The sequence below is a fragment of the Scyliorhinus torazame genome, chromosome 4 (genome assembly GCF_047496885.1).
Source record: "Scyliorhinus torazame isolate Kashiwa2021f chromosome 4, sScyTor2.1, whole genome shotgun sequence".
Taxonomy (NCBI): domain Eukaryota; kingdom Metazoa; phylum Chordata; class Chondrichthyes; order Carcharhiniformes; family Scyliorhinidae; genus Scyliorhinus; species Scyliorhinus torazame.
This window is the reverse complement of record NC_092710.1, coordinates 223,210,022-223,227,118: the sequence shown is the minus strand read 5'-3', so window position 1 is coordinate 223,227,118 and position 17,097 is coordinate 223,210,022. Positions and strand designations below refer to the sequence as shown.

The 17,097-nt window shown below is 42.4% G+C and overlaps 1 protein-coding gene across 1 annotated transcript in view; it reads left to right on the top strand.

The window, feature by feature from the left end:
• Positions 1-15,951, top strand: part of slc35f1 (solute carrier family 35 member F1) — a 531,713-nt gene extending 515,762 nt beyond the window's left edge. The window contains exon 8 of the mRNA XM_072499393.1: positions 14,889-15,951. Within this exon, the coding sequence (XP_072355494.1) occupies positions 14,889-15,113 (225 nt within the window). The 3' untranslated portion in view covers positions 15,114-15,951. The remainder of the gene's footprint in view (positions 1-14,888) is intronic.
• Positions 15,952-17,097: the final 1,146 nt, after the last annotated feature.

The window sequence follows — 17,097 nt, the reverse complement described above, 5'->3', positions numbered from 1 at the left end:
CGGGATCGAACCTGGGACCTTGGCGCCGTGAGGCAGCAGGGCTAACCCACTGCGCCACCATGCTGCCAAGATTGCAATATGATAACCCATTTGCCTTTTAAAATGACTTCCCGGAATGACTATCTCATCCTATGGCCTCACGTGTATGCGGACATGCTGAATTGAATGAGACACCCTTTAATGAAGGTTTCCCACAGTTTCTGTAGTGTCTAATCTTTTTCAGTTTCTTGTTGCTACTGGCATTTACATTGCACAGAATGTACCAGGTTAATTTGGAAAACATCTTTAAGTTCAATGTCAATGAAGTCAACTTGTAGATCTAAGGATACATATTCTGTTTTCGCTGTGCGAGGTAATCTGTGAAGTGTATCCAATGTGATCATTAAGTTTTCTGGCTTGTATCTAATCTCACAGCCACTACCTTGAAGTCTTTATTAAGAGATGTTGCAATCTTGGTGGTGCATTGACCAATGATTTGCCAAATCATCTCCAGTGGCTTGTGGTCAGTCTCGACCAGAAATCTTTTACCTAATAGATAAATATGAAAATGTATGATTCCATACACTAAAGCTCAATATTGGAATAGTTGGATTGTGTTATGGAAAGAGAGTTTGAAGTAGATGCAATCACTTTGCCTTTTTGTAGCATGAATGCTCCCAGACCTTTCTGTGAGGCATCCATCCCCAGGGATGTTGTCTCCAAGGATCGTAAAATTGTAATGTCAATGCTTTAATAATGACTGTTTCAGTGCTTCGAAGAGGTATCGGTGGTCTTCGTGCCAAAGGAAAGGCACATACATCCTCTCAACAATTCCGGTAATGATGTATATTTTTGAGTGAAATTGGGAATGTATGGAGATAGAAATATAAACAGACCTATACATCTTCGAAGATTGTCCTTAACTCGAGGAATTGACATGGCTTTAGTATCCTCTATTTTACTTAGATCGGGACATATTCCAGCGCTGGTATAATTATAACTGAAGAAATTGATCTGCTGTCACATTTCAGACTTTTGAACACCAGTCCTTCCATTATGTGCTGCTTGCATCAATAAGTGCAGATTATGTTCATAATCTTGCTTTGTTTTTCCCACAACAGCATATCCCACAATAGCAATGTCATCTGCAGTATAGATGCTCCCTTGCATGGTGCACGTAATGTGGACCATGTGAGCTTGAAATAGTTCCTGGCTAAAAGCCTGAAAGGAAATGATTGAAAACTGTGTTTTCCGAATGAGGTACTAAACGGAATAAACTCTTTGGAATTTTCCCTAAGATGTAATGACCAGTAGCCATGCTTGGCGTCAAACCTCAAGACAGATTTTGCACATGCGAATCTTGAATTTAACTTTTTAATGTGATTATTTTGTAAGGATGTTTCAAAGCTGCGCTTAAATGTTGTGGATCAAGGCATACTCTAAATCATCATTCTTTATGATACGTATGTTTGAGTTGCACCAATCTGTGTACTTGAAGATGCAGGCATCCCTGTTAGCCACTAGTCCCTTCTATTGTGTGTGACCTTATCCTGAAAGATGTCAGTGATTGAGCCGCATTGTGCTATAGGATGTGGTTATCATTATCTCCATAGCTGCAGATATATGAAAGCAGTGAGAGCTGAGTACGAGGCTTGCATCATTGAAGTGGAACATCTGCATTGTCTGAGTTCTAAGGGCTGGGGATTACTGATAGTGGAGTGAATGGTGCATTGACCAGCATGAGATGGATGTAGTATGGTTGTTATGTGATATGTGTTGAAGATGCATTCACTGACCTGTACAGCTGTCATGTCGGTGGGTTCAGATGCTAGGAGTTGGCCTCACCACTTGATCCCATTCTCGAGGTGTTCCTTGATAGTGCTCTGACCCTGCTTGGAAACATGGGTCCAAATCTTCACATCTCTGGATCGTCAGTGACTGGGATTAGGTCGGAACTTGTGCATCGGGGCACTGTGGAAGTCTTGATATGTGGACATATTGGGGATTACCTGGGAAGTTTAAACTTGCAATGGGCCAATTCACTGCTCCCTAGGACCCTCCATAAATGCCTTCATCCCAGAACTAGGGATGGAGACGTGGGCTAGAATCACAGGGCATGGGCCATACAGGACAGCGAGATTTCAGGAAGAGAGGAGACATAAAAGGCAGTGAGACTCTGGGGAAAGAGGAGCCATAGAAAGTGGCGTGACTTCAGACTAAAGTAACACCTTTATTTAAGAAACAAGGGAAACAGAAAGCAGGAAACTACAGGCCAGTTAGCCTAATATTTGTCACAGAAAAATTGTTAGAACCCATTATTAAGGAGATAATAACTGGATACTTAGGAAATCATAATTTGATCAGGCAAAGTCAAGATGGCTTTATTAAAGAGAAATCATAATTCATTAATTTATTAGGATTCTTTGAGGAAGTAGCAAACAAAATGGAGAAAGGGGAATCTGTAGTTGTGGTGCGCTTGGATTTCCAAGAAGGCATTTGATAAGGGGCCACAAGGTGCCATTGCACAACATACGATTATGTGGTGTTGCTGGTAATATATTCGCATGAATAAAGGATCGGTTAGCTAACAGGAAGCAGAGAATATGGATAATTGAATCATCTTCATGTTAGCAGGCTGTAAAAAGTGAAGTGCCATAGGGATCCGTGCTGGGATCTCAGCTATTTATAATCTACATCAAGGATTTTGATGAAGAAACCATATTTGCTGATGACACCAAGATATGTAGGGAGAGTTGTCGAAAGGAGGTAGAGAGCCTGCAAGAGGATTATAGACAGGTTAACAGACTGCCAAAAAATTGGCAGGTGGAGTATAATGTGGGAAAATGTGAACTTGTCCACATTGGCAGGAAGAATAGAAAATAGAGAGATTGCAGAACTTGGCGGTACAGAGAGATATGGGTATCTCGGTACATGAATCACAAAAAGTTAGCATGCAGGTACAGCAAGTGATTAGGAAGGCAAATTAAGTTTTACTGTAGCTGTGCAGGGCCTTGGTCAGACCACACCTGGAGTACTGTGTACAGTTTTGGTCATCTTAATTCAAAAAGCATATAATTGCATTAGAAGCAGTTCGGAGAAGGTTCACTCGACTCAATCCTGGGATGAGAGACATCTTATGAAGAAAGGTTGAACATGTTGGGCCTTTACCCACTGGAGTTTAGAAAAATGAGAGGTGATTGAAACATGTAAGAGGGGATTTGACAGGGTCAATATTGGGAGGATGTTTCAACTTGTGGGAGAGACCAGAAACAGAGAACACATTTTAAGAATATAAGGGGTCTATCATTTAAGAAGACGATGAGGAGAATTTCTTTGTCTCTTCCCTAGAAAATAGTGGAGGTTGGGTCATTGAATTTAGTCAAGGCAGAGTTAGATTGACGTTTGATAGACAAGGCAATTAAGGGTTATGAGACAGACGGCAAAGTGGATTTAAGACCACAACCAGATCAACCATGATCTCATTGAATGGTGAAGCAGGCTCTAAGGGCTGAATAGCCTCCTCCTGCTCCTATGTTCCTATGACTCACCTATGACTATACTTATCGTCCATCCAGCCCATCAAGCCTGTCCTGCCATTCAACTAGATCATGGTTGATCTTCAATGCCACCTCATGTGCTATCATCATAAGCTGTGATATCTTTCGATTTCTGCCTTGAACATGCTCAATTACTAAGCTCCTACAGCCCTCCAGGGTAGAGAATTCCAAAGATTTAGCACCCTGTGAGTGAAGAAATTCCTCCTAATCTGAAGCTTAAACGACCTATCTCTTATTCTGAGACTGTGTCCCATGATTCTAGACTCATTAGCCAGGAGAAAGCATACTGTCTACATCTCACAGATTCCTCAATCTCTCCTCATCAGACAATTAAACCATCCTAGGGAAATTAATTGCACTCCATCAATGGCAAATATATGCTTCCTTAGATAAGGGGACCAAAACTGTATACAATACTTTAGGTGCCGTCTCACAAAGGCTCTATAGTACTACTCAAATCCACTTGCGATGAAGACCAACATACCATTTGCTTTCCGAATTGCTTGCTGCACCTGCATGTTCACTTTTAGTGACTCATGATCAAGGCAGACCGATCCCTTTAGAAATCAACACTCCCCAACCTCTAACCATTAAAGAAAAACTCTACCTTTCTGTTTATTCTACCTAAGTGGATAACTTCACACATATTCCAGTTGCCATATTCTTGCCTATTCACTTAGTCTGTCAAAGTTCACGTAAAGCCCCTTTGCATCCTCCTCGCAATTTACATTCCCACCTAGTTTTCTGTCATCAGCAAATTTGGAAATAGACCAATTAGTCTTCACATTCAAATCACTCATACTTTATGAAGAGCTGTGGCTTCAGCGCTGATCGTTGTGGTACTCCATTATTAGGAGCCTTCCATCTAGAGAATGACCTGTTTATTACTGCTACTCTGTTTTCTGCCTGTTAACCAATTTTCTATCCAAAACAGTATATTACCCCAAATCCCATGTGTTCTAATTTTGTTTATCAACCTCCTATATGGGACCTTATCAAAAGCCTTCTAAAAATCCAAATAAACCACATCCATTAATTCTCCTTTATCTATGCTACAAGTAGCAGCCTCAAAAAACTCAAACAAAGGTTTGTAAAACATGATTTCCCTTTCATGAATTCATGTTGACTCTGCCAAATCATATCATATTATTTTGTAAGTGCATAGTTATCACATCTTTTACAATAGGTTGTAACATTTTCCCTACTTTCAAACTAATAGTTCTGTCGTTCTCGGTTTTCTTTCTCCCTCCCTTCTTAAATAGTAGGGTAGCATTTGCTACTTTCTAGTCTGCAGGAACCTTTCCAGAATGTATAGAATTTTGAAAGATAACCACTAATACGTCCATTTTCTCTCTCACCATTCCCTTTAGCACTCTGGAGTGTAGCTCATCAAGTCCAGAGGATTTATCAACCTTAAATCCAATTAATTTTTTGACCACTGCTGCTTCATTAATACTAATTTCATTCAGTTCCTCATTTTCACAAGCCCTTTAGTTCCCTCGTATTTCTGGGCGACTTTCTGTATCGTCCTCCATGAAGACAGATGCAAAGTAATTGTTCAGTTTCTCTGCCTTTTCCCTATTCTCCATTATAAATTCTCTTGTCTTCACCTGTGGTGGACCCACATTTGTCCTAATCTTTGCCTTTTCACACAACTAAAGCTTTTACGGTGCACCTTCGTATTTCACGCTAGTTCGCATTCGTGTTCTATTTTCCCTTTCTTTATCAGTTTCTTGGTCTTCCTTTGCTGGATTCTAAATTGCTCCCAATCCTCAGGTATTCGGTTTTTCTGGCATCCTCAGAAGCAACTTCCTTTATCTGATGTAATCTTTGACTTCTTTCTTTAGCCTGAAACAATCCCGACATTACTGTTGCATTTTCGTGACAACATCTGTTCCCAATTTATGCTCCCCAGCTCCTGTCTAATAGCAGTATAATTTCCCCTCCCCCAATTAAATACCTTCCCATACTGTCTGTTTCTATCCCTCTCCATGACGATGATAAAGGTCAAGGAGTTGTGGTCACTGTCACCAAAATGCTCTCCCATCGAGACATCTGATACCTGGCCTGGTTTGTTGCCAAGCACCAAATCCAATAAGCCTCCCCCTATTCGGCCTATCTACATATTGTCAGGAATTCTTTCTGGACACACCTGACAAAATCTGCTCCATCTAAACCCTTTGTACTAAAGAGGTTCCAGTCAATATTAGGGAAGTTGAAGTCACCCATGACAACAACTCTGTTACTTCTGCATCTTTCCAAGATCTGCCGTCCAATTGGAGGTCAATAGAAAACTCCAATAAAGTGACCTTTCTGGTTTCTGACTTTCACCCATACTGTCTCAGTAGACAACTCCTCCTCGACTACCTCCTTTTCTGCAGCTGTGATGCACTCTCTAATTAACAGTGCTACTCCCCCTCCTCTTTTACCTTCCTCCCTATTCTTCTTAAAACATCTAAACCCCGGAACATCCAACAAATATTCCTGCCCCTGTGAAATCCATTTCCCCGTAATGGCCACAACTTCGTAGTGATCCATGCTCTGAGTTCATCTCCCTTATTCCTGATACTCCTTGCATTGAAACAGACACACTTTAACCCATCCCACTGAGTGCAACTTTGCCCTATCAACTATCTATCCTTCCTTACAGGCTGCATAATATTTCTGCCCGCTCAACAGCTACCCTATCCTCTGATCCATAGCTCTGGTTCCCATCCACCTGCCAAACTAGTTTAAACGTTCCCGAAGAGCTGTAGCAAACCTCCCGCCCAGGATATTGGTGCCCTTCCTGATTAGGTGCAACCCGTCCCTTATGTACAGGTCCCACCTTCCCCAGAAGGCATCCCAATGATCAACATATCTGAAGCCTTTCCCCCTAAACAAGCCCTGAGGCCACGTGTTCAGCTGCACTCGCTCTCTGTTCCTTGCCTCACGTGGCACCGGTAGCAATCGTGAGTTTACTACTCTGCTCGTCCCGCTCTTTAGCTTTCAACCTAACTCCCTAAAATCACTTTTTAGATCCCCATTCCTTTTCTTAGCTATGTCGTTGGTACCAATGTGCACCACGACTTTTGGTTGCTCCCCCTCCCCCTTGAGAATCCTGTGGACTCGATCCAAGACATCCCTGACCCTGGCACCCGGGAGGCAACATACCTTCTGGGATCTCGTTCGTGACCACAGAATCTTGAGTCTGCTATTTGCACCAAGGGTTATGTCTATTTGTGATTAATGATAGCGGGGGCTGAGTCTCAGTCTACATTCCTGATTCACAAGAAATCTGAAAAATTCATTTCAGACATGACTTTTGGCTCAGATTGTGCCTGACATAAAGCCAACATGCCACACCGCTCAATCCATTGGTCGATAGTCCTCAGAACATAACTAGCCCCATTCTGCATAATTCACAAAGGACCCAGACTCTTTCCTATGGGTATGCTCCTTGCCTGTTTGAACAGCAGGTAAAATATAGACACATTGTGAAGGAAGTGAGATCAGCCCTCTGAACTGACACCATTATTTTAACTTTCCAAATTGGGAGCATTTAATATCGGAGCATAACTGCATGAGACTATGGTTCCGATATTAAATGCTCCCAATTTGGAAAGTTAAAATAATGGTGTCAGTTCCGAGAGCTGATCTCACTTCCTTCGCAATGTGTCTACATTAGTCTCATGCAGTTGTAATACCCCATGGCCAATGAACCTTCTAATACTCATTCCTCATGCAAATGTGGGTATTTGGGTAAAAAAACTATTATCAACAGAATAGTCACTGAGAAATTTTGAGGCCAAAGTGATGCACAGGGATTAATTAGAGGAAGAACACCTGCCCAATTTTGAGATGAATACTTGTGCTAAAATAAGAAAATTTAGCTTGAAGCAAAAATGTAATGATTGATTAAATAACTTTCAGTTCAAAATGGCCTAGGGCAGCACTTTTCATTTAATGTGCTCTTTCTTCAATTTATTCCAATTCAGAACATGGTAAAACACAAGGTAGAATGAAGCATGTGGTCTATGGTGATTAACTAGGCTAAGACAGTGTAGTTCAGCTTCAATTATCACATGAATTATATGTGAACCACATTCTGTGGGAGTGGAGAACTCCCATCCTTGGACAGCACGAAACAAAACATGTAAACAAAGCTCCTTTCCCCATTGGAATACGAAACACTCGATATTTGTAATTTGCTTAAATCTTTAGTGCTGAAAATTTTTTAATTGAGTAGTTGGCAGAGTGTTGCTGTTCATATTGAGCGTGAGAAAAAAAGCTGCAAACTTTTTAAATATAATGCTGAAATCAGACTATTTAATTCTTTGATTGACAAGTTTGTTACTTAAGGTATGTTATTGGTTTAAAATCTTTTATGCTGCATTCCCTCAATAGTTTATTGGCTAAGTGCACTGCTTAGTAAATGGGCGCGTCAACAGAGCCTTACATACCAGGACACTCAAATTTGATCCCTGGTCTATGATTAATTAGCTGATTTCATCCAGTTATTGGTTGGAATGCTACAGGTAGTCCCAGCCCACTTCGCCAAAAAGAGTTCAAGTCACCATTCCTGCTCTTAATGCTGTCTAGTGATTTTGCTGGGAAATACATGGGGTTGATATCCTTCAACTGTGGTGGGGATAGAAATCTCACTGAATCAGACCAGCTAGTCATTGGAAGAAATGATCTGACAGGGTGTATAATGGTCAGCCTATCCACCACCAGATTTGTGTATGGATGTGAATAGGATCAGATTAGACTGAAGTGGATCGCAGTGTAATCTAACATCATTCACTAACTTAGTGAAGACATGAATGCTCACTTGGCTAAGAAACTGGAGGGATGACCGCCTTTATGGGACCGTATCCCAGCATGAGAATGCCTTCAAGAGAGGAAGCAAAACGATTGGATCTGTGAAGCCAATAAGGGACCAAAAAGAGGATTTTACACATGGAAGCAGAGGGCATGCACACTTTGCATCTGTCTTTACCAAGGAAGAAGATGTTGCCATAGCCACAGTAAAAGAAAAAGAAAAACTGATAAAGTGGAGGTTTTAGATAGGCTTACTTTATTAAGATTTGATAAATGACCAGGACTGGATGAGATGCATTCAAGGATACTGAGGGAAATAAAGGTGGAAATTGCAGAACCACTGGCCATAATCTTCCAATCCAAATACTAGGGTGGTGCCAGAATAATGGCGAATTGCATTTGATACACCCTTGTTCAGCAAAGGTTTTGAGGATAGCACCAGCAACTACAGATGAGTCAGTTTAACTTAGGTAGTGCAAAAACTTTTAGAAAGGATAATCTGGGAGAAAATTAACAGTCACTTGGACAAATATGTATTAATTAAGGAAAACCAGCACAGATTGCAAAGACATGCTTGAATGCATTCTTTAATGAGGTAATGAGAGGTTTGGTGAGGAGAATGCTTTTGGATTTAAAAAAAAAACATTTGAAAAAGTGCCACACAACAGGCATGTCAGCAAAGTTGAAGCCCATGAAATAAAAAATAGAATGGCTGTGCAGATACTAAGTTGGCTAAATGACCAGAAAGAGATGTGGTAAACGGTTGTTTTTCAGACTGGTGAGGTTCCCCAGGATCAGTACTGGGACCTAGACCTGGGTACGCAGGACATAATTTTGAAAAATTCAACTCACACAAAATTGGAAAGTATTGTGATCTGTGAGGAGCTCGCCTTCAAGAGGACATAGACAGATTGGTGGAATGACAGTACCTGTGGCAGATGAGATTTAATACAGTTATGAAGTAATACATATTTGTGGGAATAAGGAGAAGCAAAAAAAATAAAGGATATCATTGCAACAAAGGTGCAGGGGCAGAGGAACCTGTGCACAAATCACTGAAGGTGGCAGGGCAGGTTGTGAAAGTGGTTCATACAGGAATCCTGGGCTTCATAAACAGAGGCAGAGAAAACCCCGTATAAAAGCCTGGTTCAGCTTCAACTGGAGTATTGTGTCCAATTCTGGAAGGATGAAAAGGCATTGGAAAAGGAGCAGAAGAGATTTACAAGAATGGTTCCAGGGATGAGGGATTTCAGTTACATGAGAAGATTGGATAAACTGGGGCTGTTCTTCTTGGAAAAGAAAAGGTAGAGAGAAGATTCCATAGGGTGTTCAAAATTATGAGGGAGCCAGACAAAGCAGGGAGAAAACGTTCCCAATGACCGAATGGCCTCCTTCTGTGCAGTAATTATTCTCTGAATCTATGAAAACTTTGCTTTACTTTCCTCCTTAAATTTACATTGTGACATAGTTGCCTCCTCGTTCCATTGTCTTTCTCCTTCCTTATGAGGCAAGATAGTGTGCTGAATGTTATGCAGAGTGCGCCTGCTCTCTCTCATTCTCTCTTTCCCACCCCACCCCCACCCCCTCTCCGTCCCTCCAAATTCCCCGGAAGAAAGGTTGGGTAAACAAGAGCTGAGTGGAATTTCCACCCCTTAATGGGGAGGAGGTACCACCCCCAGGAGATAGAACATAGAAAAATACAGCACAGAACAGGCCCTTCGGCCGACGATGTTGTGCCGAACCTTTGTCCTAGATTAATCATAGATTATCATTGAATTTACAGTGCAGAAGGAGGCCATTCGGCCCATTGAGTTTGCACCGGCTCTTAGAAAGAGCACCCTACCCAAGGTCAACACCTCCACCCATCACTAAGGGCAATTTTGGACATTAAGGGCAATTTATCATGGGCAATCCACCTACCTTGCACATCTTTGGACTGTGGGAGGAAACCGGAGCACCCGGAGGAAACTCACGCACACACTGGGAGGATGTGCAGACTCCGCACAGACAGTGACCCAAGCCGGAATCGAACTTGGGACCCTAGAGCTGTGAAGCAATTGTGCTATGCACAATGCTACCGTGCTGCCCTTAAGAACAAATTAATCTACACTATATCATTCTACCGTAATCCATGTACCTATCCAATAGCTGCTTGAAGGTCCCTAATGTTTCCGACTCAACTACTTCCACAGGCAGTGCATTCCATGCCCTCACTACTCTCTGGGTGAAGAACCTACCTCTGACATCCCCCCTATATCTTCCACCATTCACCTTAAATTTATGTCCCCTTGTAATGGTTTGTTCCACCCGGGGAAAAAGTATAAGACTGTCTACTCTATCTATTCCCCTGATCATCTTATAAACCTCTATCAAGTCGTCCCTCGTCCTTCTCCGTTCTAATGAGAAAAGGCCTAGCACCCTCAACCTTTCCTCGTAAGACCTACTCTCCATTCCAGGCAACATCCTGGTAAATCTTCTTTGCACCTTTTCCAAAGCTTCCACATCCTTCCTAAAATGAGGCGACCAGAACTGTACACAGTACTCCAAATGTGGCCTTACCAAAGTTTTGTACAGCTGCATCATCACCTCACGGCTCTTAAATTCAGTCCCTCTGCTAATGAACGCGAGCACACCATAGGCCTTCTTCACAGCTCTATCCACTTGAGTGGCAACTTTTTTTTTTCGAGCTTTTCTTAGGGGGGATGGAGTGCGCTCCAATTGGCAAAGGGCGGCCCCTGAAGATAAACAGCCCCCTCGTTCCTGCCCTTTGAAGAGATGATTTTAAAAATTGGGTTGCCCACTCCTGCCCGACTGCCTATGCCAAGCCTTTTATGGCTTCAGCAGCATTTTGCTGGGGTCAATTGACTTGGTAACACGTCCGATTGACCTTGGTATCTATATAAATATGGTGGGAAGGCTGCCAATTTTGGAGCCTGCCCACCCCCCATCTTCCCCCATTATGATGGTGAGCTGGGGGGGGGGGGGGGGAGACAAGGTGGGCACCAGCCCTATTTTATGTACCCCGTCCCCTGCTCAAAGCACATCCATCAGAGGTTCATAAAATGCAACCTAGTGTGCATCACAGATTTTTCCTTGACATTTGGCAGTGCTTGTTCTGCAATCTCCTGTTGGAAGAAGCAACCACCTGTGGGATAGGCTTAATAATAATACCAGATTTTCATTTCCTTAGACAAACCCATTTATGTGGCCAGGTTACTGATTAAAGTCACATGATAGGATTAAGTGTAAATCAAGGCAATGGATTTGCAGTACTCTGAGTAACATTGGAAATAAAATTGAAAATGTTGTAAAGATGCAACAGGAGCTGCAGAAAGAACCAGGCCAGAATTCTGCACTGTCTAAGCAGGCCAGCGGTATGCACTATCATGAAATGGAGGGGCGTCCCGACATCATTGTGCCACCTCGCAATATTGTGCCGTGAGCGGAAGTCGGTATCCAAAAAGCTGCCATGCTGCCTACATCCTCCCATCACATTCAGGTGCGTAGGCACACTTGGGTGGCTGGCTACAGGGATACAAATGCTATCTACTGAAAAGGTGACAATGCGCTGAGGCAGCCAAGGACTGCAGCAAAGGAGAGCAACAACCGCAGTCATGACTCCACAAGGGTAATAATTGAGAGGAAAATAGGCCCACCTTAAAATGAGTTTTTGCTGCTTTGACCACCCAGGGGGATCAGTGCAATATCCATCTGAATGTGTTGCCCATCGATGTGCCTGTATCTTCTCTGGTTCTTGGTGCAGAAGGAGGATGCGACCTGAGTGCATCTGGCAGCTAGTCATCATCAGAGGACAAGGAAGGGTACTCATCATCCTTATGGGGTCGTGATGATGTTCCATCTGAGGGAGGAAGAAGAAATGTCAGTCTTGAATGGATCTCAGAATGGACATTTGACTGAGCAAAGACTTACGACTGGACGGGCAATGAGGATAAGTGGATTTTGTGTGGCAACCGCTGCTGTACCTTCTACCAATCCCTTCTCTGCCCACTGCACCCTTACCCTTATCCAAGACCTCTGCCTCTCCATGATCAGTGAACTAGGCTCAACATTCACAGGCCATCTCCAGTGTTTGTTCCACGGCCTGGCTGAAGAGAAGAGGATTTGGAACCCCACCACCCGGCTATCGTCGCTCCTGCTCGTTGTGACTCCTTTCGTAAGGACAGAGGTACTTTCATTAGATTGCCTCTACATGCCCGAAAACCTCAGCACTCCACCATCCAAAAAAACTGCTCGGGTGCTCTTCGCATTGCCACATATCACCCTTCCATACATGCCAGTCATGATCTATCAAACCACAGGATTATGTGCCACGTTTTGTTCTGCATCTTACACCTATGAGCTTGAACAAGTGCTTCCATCTATAAAGATATCTACCCAATGTTGCAACTGGATTCTGTACGTAATCTGGCAGAGCACAGAATGTCATTGATTATTTTCTTGCACTGGGTCCAAGTCCATATGATGTCATGCTCACTAACTGGACCTGCCACCCCATCCAGGTTATCTTTGTCATGTGAGGTGGCCTCCTCTTGTCATCGCTTTGGGCATTAACTGCCTCCAGCAAAACCTGCATCGGAAAAGCGGGAGAGAAGGCCGGCTCCAGGCATTTCATGGAGTGTCATTCATGGAATCCCAACAGTGCAGTAGGATGCTATTTGGCCCATCAAGACTACACCGACCATTGGAAAGAGCACCCGTCCTGGGTCCAGTTCCACGCAGCTCCACCTAACCTGCACATCTTTGATTACTATGGGGCAATTTAATATGGCCAAAGATGTGCAGGTTAGATGGATTGGCTATGCTAAAATTGCCCCTTAGTGACCAGAGATATACAAGTTAGGTGGGATTACGGGGATAGGGCGGGGAGTGAGCCCAGTTAGGATGCTCTTTCAGCGGGTCGGTGCAGACTTGATGGGCCGAATGGCCTCCTGCACTGTAGGGATTCTACAATTCACCTAACCTGCACATTTTTGGACAATGGGAGGAAACCGGAGTACCCGGAGGAAACCCACACAGACATGGGGAGAATGTGCTAACTCCACACAGTCACCAAGGCTGAAATTGAACCCAGGACCCTGGTTTTGTGAGGCAGCAGTGCTAACCACTGTGCCACAGTGCTGCCCTTTTTGATATTTTATCATATATGAATGTGCTAACAGCAAAACCCATAATATCCCTACAGTGCAGGAGGAGGCCATTCAGCTCATCGAGTCTGCAATGACCTTCTGAACCAGCACCCTACCTAGATCCACAGGCTCTGGGTGTGGGTGAAGTCCTTCAGAAAGTAACAGCACAATAGTGGAAGTGATGAGTCAAACATTTTGAATTCCAAAACTGCTCCTCGAGGCTCCTGCACAGAGACTTTCAGTCTTCAGGGAGCTTCGTTTAAATCCCCCATCCACATTTACTGGACTGCCCTCTTTTCACCTTCGTCAGCAGCACTTAGCATGGCCAAAAATATGAAGGTTTCACGCTGGCCAGCAGATAATTGACCAGTCAGCGTGAAATCGAGGTCGGGAGACCATCACGGGCTGGAGCGGATTTCCGATCCACTTCCGGTCCCACCAATCATGCTCACCCAACAGGCTACAAATTTAGGCCCAGGTTTCAAGTTTGTACCTGTGATGCCAACACTTTGCCTCCAATTCAGTTTTCATGAAAGTGCAGATGTGCATTCAATCTAACTAATGTAGGTGATACCCTGGGTCATCTGGAACTAAAAATTATTGTCCCTTAGAGTTGTGTGGCTTGTTCCAGGGTATGTGTAAATCATATTCTGTTTCGTTGTGGATTGGAATGTGATTGCCAACAAAGTCCTTGAAATGCATTGGATAACTTTTTTGTGTAAGTTGAGCAAACAGACAGGAAGAAAGGAATATAAAAAAAAAGATTTTAAAATTTTGGATGTTGATTGGGCATTGTGGGCATATTTTGGCTCCATAGTAACAAGAATGAACAAGATTTGCAGTCAGTGTTAATGGTTCACAACTTTAGTGATAAAAAGTAATAAAGATAACAAAGGGAAATTTAACATTCAGTTGATTCAAACTGATGGAGAATTGAAATCCGATTGCATTTTGACTCATGCATCTGACTAAATATATTGTCGACTTGACAGTAAACATGTAGCTGAACTTGTGTGTCTACTTGTTTTGTCGAACTTAATTTGAAATCTACAAAAGATACTGGCTGGAATTCTCCGGCCTATCACTGGCAGTGGAATTCTCTGGCCCTGCTGGCAGTGTATACCCCGCCTGTGGGTTTCCTGGTCACGTGGGGTGCTTTCAATGGGAAATCCCATTGCAATGTTGATTGGGCATTGTGGTCTTTCAAAGGAGAATCGCAGCCACTGTTTTGATATGGAGCTCATTCTGTACTATACAACACATTGTACCTATGTTATAGTATAATATTGTGATATTCTATATGCATAATTTCAACATCAGTGAGCTGCTTGTTTTTTTCTCAATGCTTTATAGTTCATATACCCTATTATTAATTAACCTGATCTTTTTCTCTTTTTTTTAGTTTTCAGGACTCTACCTTCTGTCTTTTTTCACAATAATTCTTGGATTAATCTTCTACTCTTCCACTTCCACGTACGTGGCCCAAGATCCACGTGTATACAAGCAGTTTCGTAACCCTGCAGGCCCTGTAGTCGAGATACCAACCACTGGACAAGTGGAGCCATCTGTCACATATTCCAGCCTAGGACAGGAGACTGAGGAGGAGGCCCATGTCCGAGTTTCATGAGGAGACACTGAAGAAGCTTCCCAGCTCTTCAATGGGCTTTGTTTTGCATTCCTGGAATTTTCATTTGTTTACATCACCTCATTCCCCCTATTTTTGGTTTACTACATTTTAATATTTATTTTTCAAGCCAAATTTCTAGAATTCTTTTTACTAATTGTAGAGTTTAGTAAATTGTTATTCGAAACAATTGGGTTTAATGTGTCAGTTCACTCACTAAGAGTTTTTAAGTGGATTGCAATCAATTGATGGTTTAAAAAGTGCCATCTAAAACATTTTTATAATATAGTCTATATATCGCTACCACTGTATGGGAATAAGGGGATTTTAACTGAGTTTAAATATGCACTGTATTTTTTCTCATTTCCAGTCATTCCCATCTTTTTGCACATAAATGTTTCCAAGTTAAGGCCATCTAAGAAGTCATTTAAAGGGTGATGTTATCTTTCTACATGAAACGCCACTATATGACCTCTGAACCTGCGTCAACCTAGGATGGGTGATTGTATAGTTTAGAATTTGCTAACTTGTGCTGTTAACATTTTGACAAGTTGTGTAGTACCTTTGTGTTGCTTTAACGATTAGTATTCTTCACAGTTAGATTACAATAAGTATGGACTGTACCCCATGGGTAGAAATCTACTGTTAAAAAAAAAGAGATAATAACATAATACAGTTAAACTCGACACCATTACAAGAAAACAAACCAAAAACTGCACAGTTCAACTGAAAGAAGCCCTTTATCTTTTTGATATCTGCATGCTCTTTATGGACTGGCTGTGGCAATGTAATGCCTGTATGATGTTTTCAAATAAATGCTTTATGAAAGATAATATCACAACATAGACTCCTGTCTACTACTTGCCAGCATGATCCAACCAAATTCCTTCGAAAAAGGATGGAAAAACAAGTGTCACTACTGTCAACCCATAGTTACTATAAGCATGTTGGCTGAGCCACAGAGCAACAATAGCATGGCAGTTCATAGAAGAGGGACTTCTAATAATATGGGCAGACAAATGGCTATGGCCAGGAGAACATGCAACAGGGAAAAGGAAGAGACAAAATTACAGTCCCTTAAAATCAACTACTGTTTACAACAGTGGCAGGATTATTGGAAGATATTCAAGTGTAATTAATGAACAAAGATTTGTTGCAAACCAAATTAAATGGTAAGAAAGTTAGTTTACATAGTGTAGTTAAAGAAAGCCAAAACACATCACAAGGCTTTAAATCCCCTCAAAACCTTTGATCTGAAAGGCTTATATTCACTTTCAAAGATAAATAGCTTTTGGTAGGCTGTAATTGACAAGGTAATAACTTCCAGATAGCCAGCTGTCTGGATCTTTTATTTTCATCTCCCGTCACACTTGAATGCATCTCAGTGCTCTAATCACAATGTTTATAAACATTATAGCAATGACTGACAGGTCGTCACCACACCAAAGCCAGTTAAGTGCTTTCTGCGGAGTAAAAGAGGCAGTGAAAGCACTTGTCTCCTAGAGGCCAAGATGGATCATTCATCGGCATTTCTGGCCAAAAATTGTTACCTTATCTTTTGCACAGATGTGCTGGGCTCCTCCATCATTGAAAGGGGGATATTTGTAGAGCCTCCACCTCCGTTACTTGTATAATTGTCCACCACCATTCATGGCTGGATGTGGCAGGTCTGCCAAGCTTAGATCTAATCTGTTAGTTGTGGAACTGCTTAGCTCTGTGCTGTTTGGCATGCAAGTAGTCCTCTGTTGCAGCTTCATTTTTAGGTAAGTCTGGTCTGCTCCTGGAATGCCCTCGTATGAACATAAAAAATAGGAGCAGAAGTATGTCATTCGGCCCCTCAAGTTACTACAGCATTCAATCCGATCATGGCTGGTCCATTTGTGTTTCGAATTCCACATACCTATCGACCCCCAATAACCTTTGATTTCCTTACCGAACAAGAATCTATCTACCTCTGCCTTAAAAACATTCAATAACCCCGCCTCCA